The sequence below is a fragment of the Ostrinia nubilalis genome, chromosome 13 (assembly GCF_963855985.1).
Source record: "Ostrinia nubilalis chromosome 13, ilOstNubi1.1, whole genome shotgun sequence".
NCBI lineage: Eukaryota > Metazoa > Arthropoda > Insecta > Lepidoptera > Crambidae > Ostrinia > Ostrinia nubilalis.
The window spans coordinates 14,476,435-14,502,668 of NC_087100.1; the positions used below are offsets into that span (position 1 = coordinate 14,476,435).

A 26,234-nucleotide genomic window follows, 5' to 3' on the forward strand; every position below is an offset into this window, starting at 1 on the left:
TTTCGTTCAAAATGATTACGAAAAATTGTATATTATTTTTATTCCTCAAATCTACCACCTCACTAAATGGACGAGATCTGGCGTATCGACCCTACTTACCTCATCATTATTCCTAATTAATGTCATTGATGTCAAAAGACTATAAAAAATATCCGGAACTTAAAGTTGACCTAAAAGTTTATTATTAGATTTTTTACTTATATTCGGTTGTCAAACGAAATCTTAGTCTGTTATGAAAAAACATTAGTAGATAGTACCTACCTATTGACTAAACTTATCCTTCTACTTTCAACTTGCTATTTAAACGTTAATTTAGTTTTAAACTATTGAAAATAGTAATAAAAGTAATAATTAACGCTTAAATATATAAAAATATATTTTCAGGGGTTGCTAAGTAAAAAATATTTAAAGACACTCGAAATCCTGACAATGTTATATTTTAAAAACTGCTAATGACACATATAAAAATATGATTATACGAATGTAATAGCTGGATAACTTCAAATATCCAAACTCTTGACAGTGTGCATAACTAGACAACTGCACATATCATGGATATGTTTAGTACTCAGAGGGGATCATAACTTGATAACTGTTTTTGTCAAATTAAAAACAAAAATCCATAAATGTATAAGTCGAGATATTAACAAATACATGTTCTGACATACATTGATAAATCGAAATATAAATGTTTGTACGAATAATATTAATTGGATATATCGTTATGTCAAATATTTATTGCCTAAATTAGAGATATTTACTTATGAACAAGAGCTGTATTTCAAGTATTTTTGGGTATTTCGAGTTGAATTTTTTATACCAGAAGGGTATAAGGTAGAGGAAACGTTTAAGCTAATAAAAAAAAAAAAGTGCAGGTCGAGATGTCAAGTTATTCCCGCGCGGTACGGATATTGTCATTGATTCATGCCTTATTTTATTTAAATAATCCACCAGTCACTTATTATTCTCATTATGTTTAAAATCATGTTTATTATGGATATGTCATTTTGATAGCGCTCCAAAGGCATGTAAGTTTTAATTAATGGTAAGGGTTTTAAAAACTTCCTAATTTAATTCTTATATTCACTAAGAACTATACAGGGTGTTAGGTAAATGGGTATATGAGTATGACAAAATAATATATATTTTTTATAAAATCCGATTTGTATGAAAATTAAAATGAAGATATCAATTTTCTGACTTCACCATACCATTTATATGCCCATGTTAACATGGGCTAGTGTCGGCTCATATACCCATTTACCTAACATCCTGTAGAATAAAATAAACTTACAGTAATTTTAATTAAAATGTTGTTAGGCCTGTAGCACTGTAGTCTCTGTGACTCATGCACAATGTTGATTTTCGATCCCGTACATACTCACGGGCCTTTACTGACATAAATTTAATAAATTCTTTCAATCTACTTCTATTGTTGCCCTCCAAATATTCAAGAGCCGATTGACCCACATTATTCATATACGTATTATATTCATCATCGAATTTCAACGGGAATCCTAAGGGCTTTATGTTTTCTTCGTAGTATTTAGGCTGTTTTTCTTCTAACACAAAGCCTAAGCAGAGCGTGGAATTTAGCCAACAGTTTGATTGCTTTCTCAGCGTATTCTATAGATATTAGTGTTGCCGATCGATAGTCGACTATCGATAGTCTATCGATAGCCAAACTATCGCAAGACTATCGATTGGCCTATCGATACTGTCGATACTATCGATAGCTCAAAACGAGGCAGTACTATTGAATATGTGCAATACTATCGATACTATCGATGGTATTGTTGCTCATAAAGAATAAATTGTCGATAGTATCGATACTATCGATAGTATTGTAGCTTTTGAATAAAAAGCTATCGATTTGCTACTAATTTAATTTCTGTCATCTTTATTTTGCTACCTACAATACTACTAATAAATGTATAAAAATCAGAGACGCAGCGAGCGTAGCAAAAATATCAAAAGTGGCCACGACCATGAACACACCCGTTCTTGCAACATCGAGTGTAAAAACGACCTACCTTATCTTGTTAGATTATTGTGTGCCAAAACGTAGTGAGATATCATATTAGGAAGTGAAATAAAGAAAAAATCGTGTATAAACGTAAGTATTTTAATTTTTGTATTTTACTGTAAATTGAGGTTATGTTGATGTTTATAAAAAGTAAATCACTGACACTGACTGTGACATAGTAAACTTTTTACTTGTAAATTGGGTGCAGACGACAGCATTAACAAGATAAATATTGCGACATCTTATGCAGTTGGCAATAGATGCTATTTTTCATTGAAGATTTAGTATCTAATATGCTTTCGACTGTACTATTCGTAATTTAAAATTAAAATCAATTAAATAAACTTTTCAAAAGCTATTTTAAAGATTTAGTTATCTGCTTAATTTTTTATTAATTAATTTAAAATTTTTAACCTATTGGTATTTATAATAATATCTATTTCACCGATTGCGCAATATTAATTTCCTCATGATATTCTATACAGATAAATAAATATGCGCGTGCATGAAGTTCTCCCGCCAAAACTTCAAAAACCCATAGAAAACATCATACAAAAAGAAAACTTTACAACTTATTCCATAGACATGAGGGAAATCGAAGCAGATGGCAGTTACCTGGGCGTACTTCGAGAAATAAACATAAAGGGAGAAACCCCTGATGGCACTAGTAAAGAGCTCAATTTGTTTACGAAAACAATGATCCAAGATGGCGATGTAAACATATACTCAATGCCTCACGCCTATGCAAACGAAACGTACATGTATACTGAGTTCCGTGACATTGCTTATGAGGTACAAGATGAATATTCTCTACCTCAAGAAGAAAGATTTAAAATTGCCAAAAGCTACAACAGTACCGATGACCAAATAATAATTATGGAGAATTTGGCATTACAGGGTTTTGCCATGTATCCGAGAATGGAAGTGCTACCGCTGAAGTTTGCAGAGATGGCAATACAACAGCTCGCAAAGTACCATAGCTTTGCTTTTATATTAAAGGAGAAGCGCCCTAAGTTCTTTCAAGAGAGAGTGAAGAAGATGAAGCAGCCTTTCTTCTATGGCCAGAAAGATTTTAATGATTTTACGAAGAATTTTAGCCGCATCAGTATAAATTGTCTGCAGCCAGAGTTGAAGGACAAGTTAGAGAAGTTTTTGGAAAGTTCTTATGATAAATATGCGAAGTATACACAGGATCCAGCGGATACATGGACTTTGGTGCATGGCGACTACCGACATAGCAACGTTATGGCGAAATTTGACGTAAGTGGTCTTTTCCAGCAAAGATAATTTAAACGCGAAAAAATTTGAAAATGAATAATTATATTTATCAAGTCTGTGATAATTTAAACAATTGTAATAATAGCACCTAACTTAAGCATCGAAATGTTTTAATTTAAGTATTATAGATCCCTTCTTACCTTTATGTAGTACTCGATTAGTCGATTCAAATTCAAGCGCAGATACAAGTCTGGAGACTGAATAAAGACCCTTTTTGTAATGGAAAAAGAAATGTAGGTAATCTTAATAAATATTATATTTTTTCAGAATGGTGAAGCGTATGAAGTGATTCTCCTCGACTACCAGCACGCGTTCTACGGCTGCTCGATAATCGACTTTATCTACTTCATAATAGCTGGCACCGACCAGGACTTCCGAAGGAACCACTTGGAGCACCTCAAAGACGTGTACCACAACACCATGGCGAAGTTCTTGAGTTATTTTGGGATTGATATTGAAAAACACTATCCTAGAAAAGAATTCGAGAGGCTTTTCAAGGAGAGGCTCGACTATGGCTTAATGGTAGCCCTATGGTTGCTGCCAGGGATACTTGCTAACATAGGGGAAATTCCCGACGTCACTAAGGTCGATTTGAGCACCTGTGACTTCCAGCTGAGTGACCTGATCAAGAAGAGGGTCAGAGGTATTGTGGACGACTACGTGCAGTGGGGCTACATCAAATAATGAAATGGTAGAAAAAGTACCTATTATTGCATGTTATTTTCTATTTATTTTAACTTGTCATACTTGTAAAAGTACAAATCTAATTTAAGTAAAGGTACGTATTACTTATCTTAAATTAAAAATGGATTGTGTTCCGCCTTCCGAAATTAATAACCATCTTACCTCATAGGTAATAAGTTTATCTGTGTGACATCCATAATTTACAAAACTATTATTATTAAATTCAAAATGTATTGTTTATGTATTATAACTATACTATATTTATATGTACCCCCATTCAATAAATTCTTCAACCACTTTTTGTAGTCTGACTTGAACTCTTTTATTCTTATTTCCAAAACTGACTTCGGAAAATTGCATCTTTGATACATCCACTATCTCATCGTCTTCAGCTAGATTGAACTGCAAATACCAGACGCAGGTAAACAGGCCGAAATCTAGTCTTTTCTTAAAGAGGTCTTCAAATTCTTCCCTTGGATAATATTTTTGAATATCCATTTCAAAATATTTCAAAAATTGCTCCATAGTGCTGAAGTACAAATCTTTCAAATGTTCCAAATACTTCTTCCGAAATTCCCTGTCGTTTGCACCGAAAATAAAATATAACAGGTCGATCAATGGCGAACCGTGATTTATAATCTGGTAGTCCAATGGAACCATATCTGCTATTTTTCCGTCCTGAAAACAAAAAACAATAATATTTTTGGATGTAGTACAAGTATTATTAGATAATTGGACATTTACAACGTATCAATATTGTCTGTGTTTTCTAAGACATTGTCAGATTTCTTAAGATTCTCATCGTTAAGTTTTTCAACCTCTTGCATTATTACAGATTATGTTCAATTAAACTTTACTAAAAACTGTTGAATAATGTTGTCAAGATTATTTTTCAAGTTCTATTTAAAGGAATAAAATGATGATACACAAAGTAAAGAATGTTACATGCATTTTTCGTTATCTTGTTTTTTTATGTCTAATTATTAGTATTTTAAGATAAATCCCTAACACTGCATTATATAAAATTGCTATGTAATTCTTCTGATTGAGAGGTTGGATATTTGATACGATAAATTAGGATAGGTATTATACCAAAGTGTGACCGCAAACCAGACACATTTTTTTCTTTATTTTGAAAACATGCTTCATAAACTTAGTTTATTACAGGTAACATACAAAATAGTTGAGCTATTATTTAACTCCACGTTTGGAGTGGCATGAATAGAAGTGGCAATTAGCACTTATAATGAAGATGAAGTGAATCTCTGGTCATTTTCTCCAGCAATAAAAGGAACGAATTTGTTATCTCAGGCGCAGGCGGTATAATAGCAATTGAGGCGCTTCCATCATGGAGCGCCGTTCCAGCAGCAATCTAGCCGCTTTACTGTAAATAGCCTCAGTCCTTTGAGACTAACCGTGTGTTGAACGGAAAAAAAACACGCAAGCTATTCCAAAGGGATGGGAAAGAGATAATGTCGATAATATCAATACTGTGAGAAACGAAACGTTTTCAGCTTCGGTCTTGCCCTCCCCTCCCCCCGCTCGCTCTGCGGTGTACGCGTCGTTTGCATAGAGATAATGTGATTGTTTGTAATGGTGTTAAAGGTAATAAAAAGCCGTACCATTAAATGTGGGTTTTATTGAAATACGTCAAATACATTTTTTAAAAGTTCTATGAGTAATATTATTTTAAAATCTTACTTCAACAGTAACTAGCTACAACGTATTTTTGTATGGAATTTGACAGACTTTTGACGTTTGTTAAAGTTAAAGTAAGGTGCAATCCAGCCTAAGGGTTTCGACAACTTCTGGTTGTAATAATCAACTTTTTAAAAAAATAAAACCGACTTCAAATGCGTGAACACAAAAAAAAACTAAAAATTAAAAATATTGCGTATAAAAAAGTTCATCCCCAATTTTCCACCCTTGGGGGTGAAATATTTTCTTCAAATTCGCATGAAACCACCCTTTTGATAATACCTATTCAACAAAAAAATAATCGTTCAAATTGATTTATAATCGGCGGAGATATTGCGTATAAAAAAGTTCATCCCCAATTTTCCACCCTTGGGGGTTGTTTTTTCTATTATTAAATTATAATGGGACCACCCTTGAGGTATTACCTATACGCCGAAAAAAGATTTGTTCAAATCGGTTCATAATTGGCGGAGTTATCGCGTAACAAACATAGAAAAAAAAAAAAAACATACGGGTCGAATTGAGAACCTCCTCCTTTTTTGAAGTCGGTTGAAAAGGACTTGATTCGGTGAATTTCAGTCGATTTTCTTATTTTTCATCCAAATCAGTGGCATTTTATATAAATATCCTAAAAACTATGCAAGTTGCAACCGCAATTAGTCAGTAGGTACAAAGAATGGCTTCTTTTTGAAAACACACATGCACATTTTTTCTTGACAGCTTGTTTATGATAAACAATGAACATGTTAAAAACTAGGCACACGTGTATACCCCTTACAGAAAACCACAACGACATAATTCTATTGGCGTGTAACATTTACGCTTGCTATCTCGAATAATTACCTTTTTAAAAAAATAACACCGACTTCAAATGCGTGAACACAAAAAAAACTAAAAATTAAAAATATTGCGTATAAAAAAGTTCATCCCCAATTTTCCACCCTTAGGGGTGAAATATTGAAATATTTTCTTCAAATTCGCATGAAACCACCCTTTTGATAATACCTATTCAACAAAAAAATAATCGTTCAAATTGATTTATAATCGGCGGAGATATTGCGTATAAAAAAGTTCATCCCCAATTTTCCACCCTTGGGGGTTGTTTTTTCTATTATTAAATTTAAATGGGACCACCCTTGAGGTATTACCTATACGCCGAAAAAAGATTTGTTCAAATCGGTTCATAATTGGCGGAGTTAAACATAGAAAAAAAAAAAAACATTCGGGTCGAATTGAGAACCTCCTCCTTTTTTGAAGTCGGTTGAAAATGAAGGCAACTTTTTATAATAAAAATTATATTCACAAATCATAGTGAATAGAATAGGTAGTTTATATCAAATTAACATTTTATTGCGAAATCGCCCTTACAAGATGCCAAAGTGTTTAGTTTCTTAAAGAGTAGTTCGTATCATACTATGTCTTTGTTGTATCCGCATATTAAATTTTATTATCATGATGAAAGTAAGATAGCTTTATCATCTTACTAAATGCGATTTCTACTATCGCTATCGTGTATAAAAATGAATCTAAAAAAAAATTGCAAACATTACACTAAGATAAATAAAACTGTATTCATCATCCCACCAAAAACATTCTGTAAAAAACTAGCCAAGTCTCGATGGAGCTGCTTGTTTATCTCTAAAAAGTAATGAAATCTAGACAAAGTCGTGCCAAGTCTATGGTTCCTTACTGCGATTTCTTTATTATTATAGTTAATGTTTTTGGTGGGATTTCACTTCTTTTTGTAGAAAGTGGCAAAATTATTTAACGTCGTCGTTTTATTGAATTTTTTTTACGATTATTAAACACAAATAAGCTCAACGACCTTTAAAATGGACAACGAATCAGAATTGTTTTAATAACATAACCTTAGCGAACCTTACAATACTATAATAAACGAAATCAACGAAATGCAAATTACAATTTACACAACATTCAACTTAATCGACGGGGGGCTCTAGAAAGGAAAGAAATCTGGACACCGCACCGCTTGCTAGTGCTAGCGCCATCTAGCGGTGAGCGATACAGGCGAACACCACGGTGCCGGAGTAGTATTGACTATGAATGTGGTGTTACTCCAGATCTTCGATTTTCCTAGTTTTTATAGTTTTTCCTTTATGTGGCCATTAAACCCTAACTCTGTACCAAATTTCAGCTCTCTGAGTTTATGGGAAGTACTAGTTCTATTTTGATGATCATCAGTGAGTGAGTGAGTGAGTGAGTGTCGTAAATGCGAAACTTTGCTTTCGCTTAACTTCGGAACTAAATGACCTACAGACTTGAAATTTTGGATTTTAAGTATGTGATTATAGCTTACTAGATGACGAAAATTTCTGCGTTCTGGTCTTATCCAGAGGTTCTCAAATAGGGGCCTGAAAATGCGGCGAAATGGTTCCAGTAAAGGATGGTACGGCAGTGTTTGCTTCGCGCTCGACTTGGCGGGGGCACTGCCGTGCACCCAGATTAATCATCATTTTTCAACCACATGACGTCCACTGCTGAACATTAGGCTTCCCAATGATTTCCACATCGCCCAGTTGGTAGCCGTGCTTTAACCTTTATGAGGTCGTCGGTCCATCTTGTGGGTGAAAAAATCCTATTGGCTAACCTAATTATTATAAATTATCCTGGGACTACTCAACCGTCACTGGTTGGATTTAATTGGAGGTCAAGCTGTAGATTCTGACCATACAAGAGTTGCAGTGGTGGAAAATGTAGTGTAGTGATAGTGTTAGTCCCGTATTTTTTAACCTAATTTATGTATCGATAATAAAAAAGCAAATTGACGTCACATCACTATGTTGCGAAGTTCTTCGGTGCCTTTTAAGCAAGCAACGTAACAACGTAAGCGAATTTTAAAATTGCCGATCGACACGCGGATAGCGTTTAGTTTCTTCTGGCATTTGTTTTGGAAAATTTAATAAAGTATAGCTCACAAGCCAAAGAAAACACCTAAATATTTTAACTTTACATAATATGAAATCCTACTAATATTATAACCTTGACCCGACGACCTCATAAAGGTAGCAGAAAGGCGCTGGATGCAGACCGCGACCGGCCGGGTGATGTGGAAATCATTGGAGGAGGACTATGTTCAACTGTGGACGTCCTTTGGCTGAAATGATGATGATGGTAGTGATGATTATAACCTTATGAACAACTGAGGTTGAGTATTTCTGTGACAGACCAGAAATTCACGCAGATGAAGTTCTAGATTTAATCAGTACATTACAACAGCAATTTAGCATCAATTACATCTACAAAACAATGGTAATGATTTTGTGCTATGATAAGTAGTAGGTAGGTACTTATGTCAGAAAACCGTATCAAATAAACAGAGACTGTACTTATTTAATACACTTTATTTTTACAAATTCAGAAGCGCTTAATTGTTACCCCTTCAAGGAAAAACTACTGAACGGATTGTGTTTGAAGGTGTTGTACTATAGGATCCATAATAATAACACCAGATTATGATATACCATATATCAGATAAATAAATAAATAATAAATTTATTTATTTCAAAAGTTTCCATGTTAGCAGTAAAGTAAGACATTGGTTCCCACACTAGGATTCCCTGTGTTGTGGGAGCAAAAATTACCACTTAATTAAAACGCATGATATTGTAAAGTTTTTATTATCCTTGCTGTGCGGTTATCTGTACACAAGCTTTAAATTCAATAGAATTTTACGCGGGGTGAAGTCTGGAAAAGCTAAGTTTTTAATTAAAAATTAATATTGCTTCAATATGCACAAAATTTACAAGTATCCCCACTGTATAAGGTCATCAACAATTCCACGAAATCTGTCCTTGTAACTGTCATCCAAGTCAATCGGAATGTCCTCGAGCCCTTTCACCAAAATTGGGGCTTCACCTCTCTTTCCAAATGTATACGGCAAGTAAAACAAGAAACACATCAATCCATAGTCCATGTTTTCACTGAAATCCTGCTCGAATTTCTTTTTGGAATAGACATTTTCAGCCACAATATCGAATCTCTTCAAAAACTTCTCGAAACTGCTGTAATATAATTCTTTTAAGTGATTCATGTGGTTTTTTCTGAAATCCTGGTCACTTCCTAAGAAAATGAAGTGCAATAAGTCCGTGATAGGATGGCCAAAGTGTGTCAGTTGGTAATCGATAGGGATCACTTTAGAGGCTTGTCCGTCCTGAAAGAAAAAATATACTGTCAATAAGTTTCATAACTTCGACAATTTTAAATATAGCAGTAGTTTCAGTTTTACTAGCTATTCATATCAAATTAACAGCTGAAACAATTAGAATAGATTTTTCAGGGATTTTTTAAACATCTAGTCTACCTGCATAACTCATTACCACGTATTTTTTTATGATTAATAGTTTCAGCTACGAGAATGTGTACCTAATGAAATATTATTGACTATACTTACAAATTCTTTAACCATTATATTGTTTATCCGGTAATCTGAATGTACAATACAAATAGCTTCACCTAATGTGGCATATTTATATTTAGAGTAAACTTTAATCAGTTTTGGGAAAAACTGTTCCAGTTTAGATTTTGCATCTTCGTCTAAAGCTTCTTTTGCAATGTCACAGCAATTTTTAAAATATATTTCAAGGTTAAGACCAAATATGTACGATGCATTTAAGGTTTTAATCTTTTCTTCAAAATAAGTTGGATTTTCCTTCTGTATAATAAATGCCACTGCATGTAGTTTGGCAAGTTGTTCAATTGACAATTCTGCATATTTTAAGGGCATTACTTCGGACCCGTCATATGTTTTGTAATCTTTAAAAGAAACGTCTTCTAAAATTATGACTTCATCGTTCGTTTCGCTATATCCCTTAACAGTATTCAGTTTCTCTTCTTGTGGAATTTCGTATTTATCTTCAATTGTCTCAAAAAGTTTAAACAACTCTTTATACATAAATGCTTCTCTCTGGTATGCCTCCGGAACATCGAGAGCTGAATACTGTTTTTGTTCGGGTATAAAGTTTTTAAGGAATAGCATCAGTTCCTTTTTATTGTTATCCTTGGTTTTTCCCGTAATTATGACCGTTTGCAAAAATCCAAATAAATTTCCTATGCTAGAAGTTGGATCTCTGACATCCACGCTGTATGAAGTAAATTCTTCCTTTTCAATTATATTCTTGATGCTGTGTCGTGCGGTTAGGTTTAATTCTTCAACAGATAATATGTCACGTTCACTGGACATTTTGATTTTATTTTAGTGTTGTGCAAGGTCTCAAAAATTATCTTCTTTCTAGCGATTATAGCTAGATTTGGTGTACAATAATTTACGTCAGTCAACGAGTAGACAGAAACAAATCGGTCTTGTCTTCGAAGTGGAGAAGTTCTGTGTCTCTTGTCCGATGTTGTATTCCATCGGTACACCATAGACAACTGAATGACTGAAAAATGGCACTGACTATTTATACTCAAACTTGAAACTGATCTATGTGATAATTTATGCAACTCCTCTAATGACTGTGAATACTTTAGTTTGAATATGCATTAACACGTGCAATTTAATTACACGAATGTTTTTTTTACCACTATTCATAAATACTTTGTTTAAGATGCTAATACAATGATTTCGTTTCAGCCAAATGACGTCCACTGCTAGACAAAGGCCTCCCACAAGGATTTCCATAATGACCGGTCCTGCGCTGCCTTCATCCAGGCTCTTCCCGCGACCCTCACCAGATCGTCGGTCCACCTAGTGGGAGGTCTGTCCACTAGTGCCCACACTACGTCTTCCGGCCGAATGATTTATCTAGAATGAATTACTATTTTTATGTTTTTAGTATTATGCGTATACCTAATCAATATCATAAAAAGTTAAAACTACGGAAAAACCGCTTGAAAATAAGAAACAAGGTTCTATTTATTCAAATGCCGTGGTAATGCGTTTTTCAATTTCAAATTATTTATTATTGCATGTCACATGGGCAAGGTCAACTACAAAAAGCAAGTATTTTAATACTAAGAATGGTGCCTACATTAAATTTTAATGTTTGGTGTTTCCTTTAGCATTCAGTCAGGTTACGACTTTAAAAAAATACCTAGGTACTTTTTGCCAGCGCACGACTAGAGAAATAATTTACACACTCAGGTTAAAAAAATACTTGAAAAAGTAATGTCCAATAACCCTTTAAATGAGTTTATTAGTTAAGGAATTAATTCAGTTCTAGTCACCCTGTATTAAGAACTTGATATACTACCGTGCTTCCTAACAAATAGCAGCAAAAATAATCCCTTAGGCGGCTGTTGATTCCCACTAAAGTGGGAATGTAGGGAACCCTTGAAAACATGTTTGTACAAACACTTTGATTGATGTTATTGCTATTCAAGACCGGGATTAGAGAATGATTTCGGCAAAATATATTTGTAGGGAATATCAACGCAATGGGGTGGATATATTGGCTATAGAAATATAGATTCTACCTACGACTACACGATTCCTTACTCGTAATATTCAATCGTTCATTCTGTAATGAGGTTATTTAGCAATCGATATCGAACGCAGACAGAAAATTAATAGCAATTTTACAAAACAATGACAGATGATGCGACCATCCTGTATAGGTAACCAAATGCCTATGAGAAGTAAAATGGGCTTCCTCCTTTATTCTGTTTAAAGAAAAAGGTAACCACTACCCTAATCCCAAACAACTAGATGCTTTACTTATTTGATGTTCAAGTGCTTTAACATTACATCTTTTGTTACAGGTACCCGCAACCATGAACACATCACTCGCATCCAGAATTAAAAGCGCGTCCACTTAAGATGGCGGAAACGACATCCCTAGACCCTCACCAATGGCTGCGCAAGAGGCCCAAACCACTAAGAACCATGAGATCTCGGCTGAGCATCATCATCGTATCCATACTGGTTCTTCTGCCTTACAGTTCAACGCTGAGCCTTCCGAGCGGGGATCCTGCCCCAGGGAGGTCTCCTGGGCCTCCTAAGTTACAAGAATACACCAGTACCGATAGAGTAGATATTGTAACTGTAGAAGAGAGCATAGATTACGACGTCAGCACGACACCTGGCATCGAGGAAGTGACAACAGTGAGTGATGTTAGTGAACGGACGGTGGGTGATGCTTGTGCCTTTGCGAGAATTCCGAGTGACAGTGATGAGGTGGTGACGTTAGACGTGCGCGAGAGTGACGTGAATCTGACAGTCAGCCATCCTGTGTTCGAGACGGACGAGCTTATACGCGGGGTGGTGTATGATGGTGAGTAGATAGATTAAGTATGTTACTTATTAATTTCAGACGTTTAATAAACGGAGCCAAATATTTGACTGGGTAAAGGAATAATCATGAGGCCATTATTATAATAAAAGCATTTACTTACTTCATCTTACTATAGGAATTGAAATTCTAAAATAATACTCGTAATATTTTGTTTCCCGACTTTTTAATTTTAATCGGCTTATTCAGACTGAATCGAACCAATCGAAAATAAAACATTTTTTTACCATTCGATTGCATTCTGTCTTTAGGAGGATATTCAGCAATATTTATGTTTTTATTCATCAGTGGAAATTGAGGTGCATAGCCTGTGACATGTCCTCATAATTAGAGCAAGTCTTGCGGTACTCTTTTAAACATAAATTCCATAATAGTTGTTACTCCTTTGCTTAGTTAGGGGATCTCTATCTAGTATGACCAATCATAATCTAACTGATATGGTCGATTCCCAGTTCTATTAGTACGAGATCTAATAGGTACAGTGAATTCCGTAAATAGTTACTTTTTGGAGCACCTAATAATGTACTAAATTGCCGAAATGTTTATTATTTCATGAAGTAAATATTTAAATAAACTAGTTTCTTGTTTATCACAGGCACCTAGTAACAAAGCATGTTTTCAACTCAAATATTTATTTGCACAACAAAAAACAAGTTTTTATCGTTTAATCATAGTTCAAACAACAACGTGAGAAATTTTGTTAAATTAATATTGGCATAGCAAACAAATCTGTGTCGCATACCTTAAAAGTATGATAAAGTTAATCTTTTACTTACATAATAAGTAAACAAACTAAGTTAAAAGGTAATTGTAAACAATTATTATCAAGAGAAAGTTAAGAATCACGGTGATGCATCACTATAAAGCTCATAGCAGACTTATCAACTCTGAAAGGGATCAACATCGTATCGCGAGCAGTCATAGCCTTTTGCGCGCTGACAATCTCGAGGCGATGCGTTTTAACATGCGGTCTCAGAATACAGAACAAACCAGAAGGAGTGTTCGATAACATTTCTACGCGGCAACTTGTGTCCAAAATACTTCCCCTCCCGCGCCCCTCTACCCCCTTTAGTGTTACTAGCGCCGTGTGACACCCCCATTTTTGGGGTAAAATTATGTAATTTTTTAAAGAGATGTTAAACAAGTAAAAAATAAGTAAGTGAAATAAGTACACACGGCCAGTGTTAACTATCCATTTCCGTTTTTGCTCTCGCTCTTATCAAATGGTGATTCTTTGCGATAGAACGAGACGACATGACTGGCCATAGGCATAGATAGTACCTACCTACCTATGAATTTAATTTTTACTCCGAAGTAACTAAGTGTAAGATGATTATTTATTTCTATTAAATAGTGTAATATATGTACTATATTTTATGTAGGTATAATATGTTATTTAAAAGTCAATTACAAAAGTCGAATATAAATTTTAGAATGCCAAGTAAAACAAAAAAGAAACTTAACACCTTTGCTGCGGCAGTAATTTTCTAATACTTTCCATTCCTTCGGTACAAGGTCGATACACCTGGTATTAAAACTTACAGTGTGGCGGCACAAGGCTTAAAGACCTTGTAATATTTAAAAAATTTAAATTCTATTTTTGGCTTCATGTTAAATATATTGTGGTTTTTTTTCTTTGAATATTAATAATAATACATTTATTGACATACACCTGAAGGCGTACGTGAATAACTTGTTTAGTATAAAAATTATAGCTATATTCAAAATACAGGGCTTATGCACCCTGTGCCGCACTGAAGTAGGGAAGTCTGGTGGGTATTCTAGGGATGTGAAATACAAATATCGATAGTTTAAATTAAGTTTTAATAAAAATTTAAAAAAGTAACAATCAAAGATGAATTAATGTTTTTCAATAAAACAATGATAGCAAAAGGGTTTTTGGCACTGAACACATACAGTTAAAATTTTTTTTACTTTTTTATCAGCTTCGCGGCTGGTTAAAGACCTTCGGAGTTTTTGATAACACGCGACACAATTCCTCTTCTTAACTCCTTTTTCCAAATTGTGTTTTCCAAGTTTTTGTGCGGGTTCTGAAAAGATTAATTTATTATTTTATTTTTATTTATATGTGTTTGCGTGCGTGCATGGATATGATGTAGATATATATATATGTACATGTGTATGTGTTATTGTGAATTAAAATTACCTGTATCTAAGTCTTTTTTTGTGAGAGCTTTGATAATTGCCTCTACAAATAGTAACTTTGACATTTTATTCCCATCATTAATTAAATTATAGACAATCCAGGCATTAACAAGAGCTGTACCAAATAACAACTCCATTATTACTTTCCTCCACCACTTCAATCCTTTTTTTAATGTTGTGTAGTAGGAGGACATTTGGTCGCTGAAATCTATTCCTTTTTTAGTATTATTGTACGTGAGCACACATCCTGGTTTCTTAACAGTTTCATTAGAGCCTCGTTTCTTTTTTCCTGTATCTATTAGCTTATCATCATGATTTTTGCAGGTAGTTAGCATTAACACTTGTCTTTTATCAACCCATTTCAGTACTTTAACTCCGTTTTTATTCATTTTTCCTTTTATCTCGCCCTTCTTTATCTTTGATAAAATAACTGTCTTTGGCAAATGCTTCCTTCTTATGTTTAAAGTTCCACATATGAAAGTCTTCTGTGCCAAGAGTTTTTCTGCTAGATTCAACGAAGTATAGTAATTATCTACTATTACGATTCTCCCTTCACCTGTTAGATTTTTCATCAAACGCAGCACTACATTTTGACTGTGATCGACTTCTTTTTTCTGGTCTTTTTTACCTGTATAAATTTCTATTTGGTAAGTATAACCTTCGGGAGTGCAAAGCTTATAAAGTTTTACGCCATACCGATGAGACTTATTTTTTATATACTGGCGGAAACCTAATCGTCCTCTCCAGGGTATCATTGTTTCATCAATGACTACATATTTACCTGGTTTTAATATTTGCTGAAAATTTTCAGTGATCTTTGAAAACATATATCTGATTTTATGTAGTTTGTCAGTTTTATCATCATTCGAGATATCACTGACATGCCAGAATTTTAGGAGTGCTAAAAATCGGTCTCTAGTCATTGCCGAACTAATAAATTCATTTCTGTAGAATTTGTTCTTGCTCCAATACAAGTTGATTTGAGGAACCTTATTCAATCCCATTGCCATTAAAACTGCCATAAATGTTTTCATTTCCTGAAAACTAGTATCACTCCACTGTTTCATGCGTGATTTACGTTTTATATTACTTTGATTTGTTTGTAAGTAATTTCGTGCGTAATTATTTGTCTGAGATACCATTTCGTAAATCATGTCGTCTGTTACAAATAACTTATATATATCCTCAGGAAATTTTGCAAACGGGGGTATATTCAAGGTATTCTGTTCCACAAATTCGTCAAAACTCACGGGACTTTCAGAAATATCCTCCCACTCATCTTCATCCTGTTTATTGGTTTGGCAGCCACTCGGTGTTTCACCTATGTCTAAAGTTTGATTTTCTACATCCAGATTCATATTTTTAGAAGCTAATTCTAGTTCTATTCCTGCATAATCTTTTAATGAAATATCGCTTTCTGAATCAGTTGTTTCAACATTAGAAGGATCGTAATCTTTATCAGAATTACTATCATATAAACTTTCAATACTATCAAAATCAGTTGAACCAGTTGAATTAGAAATACTTGGCGCTGTATTAGAAAATGATCTATTATCTTCTATGACCTTCTTATAACTATTAATACCATCTTTGTCAATAGAATCCAACGATGTTACACTCGGTATTTTTTTAGAACTCGTTCTGTTTTTGTTTTCGTCGCAACAAATTCTTTCAATCTTGTCTTCGTCAATAATATGACATGATTTGTAGATGACTGGCTGTTTATTATATCTATTTTGTATCTGATTCTTTGTTTCGATATTTTCCGGAATGTTTTCAATAGTAACAGAAACTTCAAAATTTGAATTATTTCTCTCTGATTTGGCATTTGAATCTTCAGATTGCGCGTATTCTGATGTGTAATTTTGATTTTCTCTTTTTTGTTGAGGTGTGCGTAGAAGTTCATTTATTTTATCTTCATTAAGCGATATGTCACAGTCCAGTAAATTAGAACGTGATATTTCTGATAGAGAACTGGCTCTGCTCTCTTGTTCTAAATGTGGAAAGTCCAATGATGGTGAACATGGAATTGAGGAACTTTTATTTTTTTTAAATAGTTGACTTGAACAAGGAGGGGAAAATGTAACATTCTGTAACATATGATGTGTTTTGCTGGTACTGGGACTGACATAAATCATTTCTTTCGATTGCTTGTGTTCACTAGGAGACACTAAATTATTAATCTTCTTTGATATAACACCTGTACTCTTTTTTGTAATGATTATAGAGTTTGCATGTTTATTTATGATACGTTTTTGTTTCTCAATAGGGGTTTGATTTTTTGTTGAATAATTATCATTGATATAATTTTCAGTGCTATCAACGGTCGATATTTTTATAGCATCAGCTTTCTTAATACGTTTTATTGGAAATATTTCTTCATCACTAGACACTTCTACATCTTGTAAAGTAGATTTTATATCATTTAGTGGTTGATTCTGAAAGAAGAGTATTATTTTTAATCGCCTTGAAAGTTAAGTAGCAACTATAAATTCCAACTAGAACACAAATCTGGCATGCTAAATGCAAAGTAATGCATGCAGGTTAGTTATATGTACGTACATGTATAGGCTTATTACATCTTCCGACACCTTTTCATACGCAGGAGCGAAGCTAGAAGGCTAGCACGATCACATCTTTCCAACTTCATCGGATCCGACATATTCTAAGGCGGATCCCCCATTGCGACTGCACGAGCGTCAAGCGCGTCAAGAACTGCACCGACTGCAGAGACTGTTTCACTCGCACGTTGAGTGTATGCCTTTGAGAGAGCGGAACACGCCATGCAGTCGCTGTAGTTCTTGACGATTGTGCAGTCGTAATGTGGGATCCGTCTAAGTGCGATTACTTCTCTCGACCCGATAGCATTGGAGGATGTAATAACCGCTATAATCATGACGCGCAATTAATATAACCCATCTTTTGCCATAATGCATAATAATATATATTAAAGTTATTAACATTCTTAAAAATATCCCAATGCAGGTAGTATGAGTGATTCTTGCTTTTAAGCTATACACCGTGACTTTTTAGTCGTTTCGTTCCCGGAACGAGGTGATAGTGCTCATGAAATTGAAAAATTTTCGCGAGGAAAAAAAATACAAACAAACTGATCGATTGGTGCGCACCGATATCTATGAAAATTCGAAAAATGAAAATTTTCTTCGTGAAAGTTGTTCAGTTTCATGGGTGCTTGCTATCACCTCGTAACGGGAGCGAAACAAATAAAAAGTCACGGTATATACACCACAAAAAACGCCAGTGAACATTAATTTAGCAGCCAAATATTAAAAACACCACTCCAATTATAAAGTAAGTAACTCACTAATCCGATAACTGTAATTATTTCCTTTAGATTGCTAGAAAAACAATAATATTAAAATTAACAAATTAATAGGTATGTACCTATCTGAAAATGTTAGAACAGTAATTTTTAGGGTTCCGTTCCTAAAAGATAAACGGGTATCTATATTATTATACAGTGTTTGGCGGAAGGTTAGACAAGCTTCGTGGGTGTATAGGTAAGGTCATTTTAAGAATACTAGTTCACCCATTTGACCCTAAGTGAGCTACTTTTTTTTTAATTGACATTTTTGTTTTTATTTATTTTTTTTCCAAAATTTGACGTAATAACTGCTTCAATTTTATTTTTTCGCGTGATTTCAACCGCTTTTTTATTTGATATTATTAATATCGAATAAATTTTTAGTCAAATAAAATAAGTTTCAGATCCAGATAATGATTGGATAGCTAGTTAAGAGCCGTCAAAGTTTAACAAAAATACAAGCCACGGTAAAAACATCAACTTAGAATTCCATTAAAAAAAAAATTAAAGGTGATAATTGATTGCCAATGATCTTAAAAACATCTCTAGCTTCTCTTCTTTCCAATGATATATCACATGTAGTAATTAGATATTGAGATTTCTCATAAATTTCAAGTTTATGGAAGAAATGGGAATAATAATACAAAAATTATCCATACAAAGTAGATTTTGAATTATTTAAGACTTTTTTCTTCATAATGTGGTTATTATTTTTAATTTGAATTTGCAATAAAACACACAAAATAGCTATGAAAAGGAGTATATCAGAAAATTTAACGATGTTTGAAAAAACTTTGTATGGATAATTTTTGTATTATTATTCCATTTTCTTCCCTAAACTTTGAATTTTTAACGAATTTCAATATTTAAATACTACGTGTGATATATCATTGGAAAGTAGAGAAGCTAGAAATGCTTTTAAGATCATTGGCAATCCATTATCACCATTCATTTTTTTTAAATCGAATTCTAAGTTGAATTTTTATCGTGATTTGTACTTATGTTAAACTCGTAAATAGCTATTTAATTATTATCTGGATCAGAAATTTATTTTATTTGACTGAAAACATATTCGATATTAATATCAAATAAAAAAATCGGTTGAAAACACGCGAGTATAAAAATTTAAGCAGTTTTCAGGCCAAATTTCGGAAGCAAAAAAAAAGTAGCTCACTTAGGGTCAAATGGGTGAACTTGTATTCTTAAAATGACCCTGTCTATACAACCACGAAGTTCTAACCTTCCGCCAAACACCCTGTATATCTTATTTATTCAGTGATAGTTAGATAGTTGAAATTCTCACAGATGATGTATTTCTATTGCCGTATTGTCATAACAAAAAAGTACTAGAAACCGGCCATGTACGAGTTAGACTCGGTTCTCTTATGTAAAAATATTATTTTCCCGTTATTATAAATAATAGCAGAGTAAATACAAATGAGTAAAGCCCGGTCCGTGAGCACGTAGAATTTTGTCCAATGACGCCTAGCTACACATCCTTATCTCTCGCGCGTAATTATATTGCTGTCGCGACTGTGCGACTGGCACCCGCAGTGAGTGTGCGAGCGCGACAGCAACATAATTACGCGCGAGCAATAAGGATGGGTAGCTTGGGGTCATTAGACAAAATTCTACGTGCTCACGGACCAGACTATAGGTCATTTTCATAGAAACGCACCGAGCGCGGTTTGTATGTGAGCGCGCTAATACGTATGCGGCGCGCACGCACACACTGACAAAATTCGTCGCAACACCCCGCTAATCCATGCTAAATTTTGTCAGTGTGTGCGTGCGCGCCGCATACGTATTGGCGCGCTCACATACAAACCGCGCTCGGTGCGTTTCTATTTGTATTTACTCTGATAATAGTATGCAACCTTACGTGCGCGAGTCCGACTCGCCTTTGGCCGTTTTTTTTGTTTGAGAGTAAAAACTTGTATTTGCAGTTGGTAAACCGTATCACGATTACGATTGGGGAAAACGGCAAAGTTGAGTTTGTCATTTTAAAACGTAATTAGGTAAATAAAATAAATAGTAATGACGACTCACCTCTCTTTGATAAATCAATCTATTTGATTTAATATTCACTACATCACTATTCTTATCCTTAGTAACATCGAAGCCTATTTTTTTTCGACACTTTTTTGGTTCTTTTGTCGACATATCGACGCGTGCGTTTCTTTCGAATGCGAGGCAACACTGGCTGCACGAAGCTAGCGTGGGGTGCGGTACCGGGTGCGCGGGGTACAAGGTGCTTCGACCTGGTTTCGCATTGTGAAGACATTTTATTACTTCCGTGCGGTACCAGGTCTAAAAACCTGGTATTAAGGTAGGTACATCATTGGATTCTATTTTAAGAATACATCTTAGATATATATTCATCACTTTCCTACACCGGACCCAATTGAAGTTATGCCTTTCGCACGACAAGGAAGACTATACTTTTCTTAGCCGCACGGTAAGCGAGACGTATACAAGGTCTATAGACCTGGTTTCGCACTCAACGTGTTAAGGTTCTTTATTATGTAAACATATCGACAACAAAACATTTGTTTACGGCGCAGTAGTGCTTTTAGTTTAACTTTTCTTGGAGTGAAAAACAGAATCCAAATCAAAAACATCACCAATACTTAAATTTGATTGCGAGGCAACTCTGGCTGTGTATCCTGAAAAAAAATCAGAGTAAGTATGTAAGCAATAATTAATTACTTAAAATTATTATTAAATATACAAATATTGCTGCTGCTGATCTGTTGATACCAATGCCTTACTTTTGAATAAATGGGAAAGTATGAAATTCACGATAGTAATTTATTATCTCCTCATTATTAGGGAGTAATATTATAAATTAATTCAATATATTGAAATCAAATCAAAATCAAAAATATTTATTCAGTTTAGACCACAAGTGGCACTTATAATTTAATTAATCAGGTTGTCATGTCATGGATGAAATTACACTAAAAACTAATTAAAACAAAAAGGATGGGGAAAATATTCCATTATTCTGTGGTAACGCTAACAAAATTAACGCGTGAATTTTTTATAAGTAGACAAATGTAATTCAATATAAAAAAGTAGGGTAAAATATTCCGTTGACCTGTGGCAACACTTACAAAATACAACCGTGATTTTTTTTGAAAATTATTATTTAATTAAAATGAATTGGAAATGTGCTACTTACGGATAAAACATGATCCCATGCACTTTCTTCGTAATTCCAGTAGCATTCTTACATGTTGGAACGGCACAAGACGGCATAATTTAATTATAAAGTGTCAATCTGACGGATATGTAAACAATGCGCGCGCCGGCCATTGACTGATTGCTTTAAAGTCAAAGTAGTGCGATTTGGAGTACTTTATATGAATACACATTTACGCCCGTTGACGGTTTCTGGTTTGTTCCGTATTCTGAGCATGCGGTGCGAATAAGTTTAGTGTGCGTTGCAGTACGGAGTTTCATACAAAGAATACTGACCGCCTCGAGTTGATACGGTTACGATCCCTTTTCGGGTTGATAAATGTGCGACATCCTTAATAATTGACGTAATTTTTAAAGGCATTTATGATTTACTAGCTTGCTTCTGGACTTCGCTTGCGTGGATTACAATTTTTGATCATTTGATCGTCATTTTTCCCTAATTAAATAAATAAATTACATAAAAGTAATTCAATTTCCTGTCTAATCATCTTGATAATATTGAGTAATTAATAACAGTTAATGTTTTCCCAAATTTTAATCACTGTCTTCCAACTTTGTTACAAACTCCGTCTCTACCTTTGACTTGAAATATAATAACAAAATATCGTTATCTCGAAGGGAAATTAAACTTTTGCGTTGTTTTTAGTTGAAATGTATTTCATATTAATTTTGAAGAAGTAAACAGCCTTCTATCAATTATCACCGATCAAAAAATAAAATATAGAGTTTTTTGACACTCAAAATGTACAGGATAGCTGTAGGTATAGACTGGAATAGCGACAGGCACTTATACATATACGGGAAACTAGGGAATTCAGGGAAAATGAAACGGTCAGAGAGAGATTTATAGTGACAAGTGACAACTATATTGACATAAAAACTTATAAAAACAAATCAATATAAAACCATAAATAAGTTAAAAAAGAGGGTGCAATTGGGCACATCCTAATATATTTTTTGTTTACGTAGGGACGACGAACAACTAACTAGGTACTATCGAACGCACAGCGTTGAATAGAGCTCTGTGATTGGTTCGCGTGAGTTAAGCTCTAGCCGAGAGCTTTCGCGAAAAAATATATTTATTTTTAATTACAATTTTACTTAACTAACTAACCTTATTGAATCTAAGTCTTCGACTGCTGTAAAACCGGGCTCGATGCTCAGGCGCAGGGATGCTTATCGCCAACAAACGCAAGCTCAGCGTCTAGACGACATCGTCCGATCATTTCGTAGAACCGAGGTACATAGAGCTCGCATAACACCTCCCCGCCGAGATAGAGGTCCATTCTTTAGCTTATCTGCTGAAGATAGACCGAGGAACGGATTCAGTTTGTAGAATTACAGGGCGTTCCGTTTCTGTAGTTACAGCGGCTGCCCTGTTCTGTATGTATTTCCTCCATTTGATGTAGAGAACATATGAAGCTGCTATAATGAAGATTATGTAGAGCGGCGTGGTCCAGTATAGATGCGGCTGAATATCTACGTCTTCTAATTTCAAAGTTTGCTGCTCTCGTTCCAAAAATCCAATAGTATTATGAAGTTGTTTCAAATCCACATTTTCAATTTTCAGTCGCTCAAGGGGGTTCCTGATTTTCACTTCCTCTGAATTGAACGCATAGAGCTTTATAGGTTTTCCGTAAACGGTGTGATGTGAATTTATGAATTTCAGCTTTTCACTGGATGCACTGCAGTTTTCCGGAAGTTGTAGTAAGTATACTCCTTTAATTTTCATGTATTCATCCTGAACACACTGTATGTGAAGCTTAGTAGAGTTTGGACTGACAAATATGTAGTATTCCTCATTTATCTTTTCAAATATTTCCTGCTCTATTTTGACTTGTTCATATTGACATTGCGACGATAGTTTCTGAGATATAATCAGGTCGTACACACAGTTACGATTTTGTTCCGGGCTCTGCAGGAGAGTGTTTTCTTGGCAGTAGTGAAATTTTCCTGTTCTTATGCAGGGTGATTTCAAGTACTGGTACGCATTTTCGTTCATAACCAGGTAGGATTTGTTAGGAATAAGGATAGTATTATTGGATGTGGGGATTGGGAACAATTGATAGTATGTAAATATATCCATATAGAATATCGGTACTTTTATAACAAATATCAACTTATTATCGCTAAAGTAAGAGCCTATGTCTAAAAAGCTACAAAAAATACGAGATTCTTTCAAATCGGTCGTTACCAATTGATCAGGCTTGTAATGTTTAGTAAGTTCTGATACAAAATATGCTACATTTGAGGACGATAGTATGTTACGATAAGCAATATGTTTCGTAGACAGTGATATCGCTGTCTCTAGATCAGTCAGGGTTTCCAAAATAATTTGTACGTTAATTTCCAATAATTTATAAGAACTGTCCAATTTTACAAAATCAATAAAAGATTGTTCAGAGTAGTTTACTTGTCTTAAAATTTCCGAAATCTTTGTTGATAATTTGTTTTGATTCTGAACAATAGACGAAATTGTTGTATTAAAATTTTTCAAAAAGAGTTTGTTCAAAGTAATTGCCTCATTAACATGGTGTGTAATTTCGTTTTGATTTTTCCGAAGTATGTTTATTGCTTTATCGTATCTTACGGCATCGTCCTGGTCTAGATTACCAGTAATACTATGAATAATCGTACCAAGTCCATCTATAAGCGCTCTTCTAAATCTAGATCGACTTAACAAATTAAACTTATCGAGGATACTAGTTAGTTTATCAGAAATAAACTGATGTAAAATAACAAATCTAAATTTATAATCCCTATTTAAATCGCTAATCAAAGCCTCTAGGGTGAGAGCCTGATTTTTGGTGATAATTATTTGGTCTCTAATGCTGTCTAAATTAATAAGATGTAAAAAGACGTGATCAGTTTGTTTAACTTTAGATAATCCTAATTTGAATGGCAATATTCCGGGGTTATCAGTCATCGGCGTTAGTTTCGCTTCCTCGGCTTGTGCCGGGTAGCTCGCCGTCGTCCTGTAACAAAGAACGTTGCATTTTAAGAGGCCTTCGTATGTTTCGCTTATGGTACTCTTGTTCTCTGACGTCTGCAACTTTAATACCCAAATCTCTCGCGGCGGTCCTAGTCAAATATCGCGGTTGGTCCTTGTGGCGGACAGCAAGTGGATTTTTTGAATAAATGGCCTTATCCTCTTCATATTCGAGGGGAGCTTCTAAGGTCTCATTACGTTTATTAATAGTATTTATTTGTTTAGAATTTAGACGTTCGTTAATTTTTTCGTACATTGTTGTTGTTATTTCTTTATGTTTATTTATGTAATTTTGTAAACATTGTTTTTCCAAAAGAATGTCAAACGGATCGCGGTTATCTAAATGGCCATTAATAATTTCTATAGGTTTTTTATCTGTGGCGGAATGTATTGAATTATTATATGCCAATACTGCAAACAGCATCAACTCAGTGATGGTGGACTGTTTGTGGTTTTGTTGTAAAAGTCGAATGTGTTCTAATATAGTCGAATGAAATCTCTCAATAGCTCCATTCGATTGAGGATTATTGACGCTGGTAAAATGTAAATTAATTTTGTGTAATGCGGCAAATTCTTTGAGGGGTAGGTTTTTAAATTCTGTCCCTTGGTCAGCGGTGATATTTAAAGGTAAGCCATGGTGAGTCATCCAGATCGTGAGTGAGTTAATGACACTTACTCCTGTCATGCTATCCAGGGGGTATGCTTGAGCATATTTTGAGAATGTATCTATAATTGTCAGAAACTTTTGGCCTTTAATTTGGAAAGTATCAACATGTATAATTTCGAATGGTTTTGTAGGGACCGGTGTGAATTGGAGCATTTGTTTATTGGGATGTCTTTCATATTTATTTGTTTGACAAGATGAACAGTTATTTATAATTTCGGTTACTGTTTTAGGAATATTTGGCCAATAGTAATTCCTTTTAAGTTGTTTTTCCGTTTCTACTATGCCTCTGTGATTAGATTTACCTTCGTGATAAGCTTTTGTAATACGATACTGCTCATCTGTGTCAATAACGTCCTGCAATTTGTTTTTACAGAACACAAGATCGTATGCGGAGTTTTTAAAAGTTGTTTGCAATATTTTGGTAAGATCTGGTAAGTAATTAAAATCTGAAAGCCAAACGCCATGCTGGATATCAGGTCGAATGTAATGTTTAAATAAATCAATAATGTTTTTCGATAAATCATTGAGGCCAATTTGAGCAATTATGCGGTTTTTCCCAGGGAAAATCTCTTTAATATCTACTTTGGCTGGTGAGTGTAAAACAAATTGAATAAAAATTTGATTTTTATGGGTGTTGACGCATTTTTCAGCGATAGGAATTTCTAAAACTGGCTGTTCCTGATTAGTGTGAACTGTTTCATCCTGTAATTGGTCCAATTGTATATTATCTACGTCGGGAATTTCTGAAACGTTGCCAATAAGAGATAAGATGTCTTCTAAAACTTCTGAAGTACGTGGACTCTGTGGAACTGTGGGCTCAGGTTGATCATCATGGGATTCTGTCTCATTGTTGTTAATAACGACCCTAGATAGGGCATCCGCGTTGGTATTAGAAGTTCCTTTTTTGTATACGACCTCATAGTCGAACTCAGCCAACTTGAGCTTCCATC

At 34.4% G+C, this 26,234-nt stretch overlaps 2 protein-coding genes and 1 long non-coding RNA gene across 3 annotated transcripts in view; 2 read left to right on the plus strand and 1 right to left on the minus strand.

Annotated features, from left to right (window-relative positions):
* The window catches only part of LOC135077746 (uncharacterized), a 200,608-nt gene extending 187,699 nt beyond the window's left edge, over window positions 1-12,909 (plus strand). Inside the window, exon 4 of the long non-coding RNA XR_010258498.1 lies at window positions 12,404-12,909. This is a non-coding gene — a long non-coding RNA (uncharacterized LOC135077746). The remainder of the gene's footprint in view (window positions 1-12,403) is intronic.
* LOC135077726 (uncharacterized) lies at window positions 2,512-4,299 on the plus strand. The gene is made up of 2 exons (XM_063972299.1): window positions 2,512-3,286; window positions 3,572-4,299. The coding sequence occupies exons 1-2, from the start codon at window positions 2,522-2,524 to the stop codon at window positions 3,986-3,988; spliced, it is 1,182 nt and encodes a 393-aa protein (XP_063828369.1). The 5' UTR covers window positions 2,512-2,521; the 3' UTR covers window positions 3,989-4,299.
* Window positions 9,016-11,060, minus strand: LOC135077231 (uncharacterized). Its single transcript, XM_063971772.1, has 2 exons — window positions 10,098-11,060; window positions 9,016-9,857 (listed from the first exon to the last, which is right to left on the minus strand). The coding sequence occupies exons 1-2, from the start codon at window positions 10,884-10,886 to the stop codon at window positions 9,447-9,449; spliced, it is 1,200 nt and encodes a 399-aa protein (XP_063827842.1). The 5' UTR covers window positions 10,887-11,060; the 3' UTR covers window positions 9,016-9,446.
* Window positions 12,910-26,234: the final 13,325 nt, after the last annotated feature.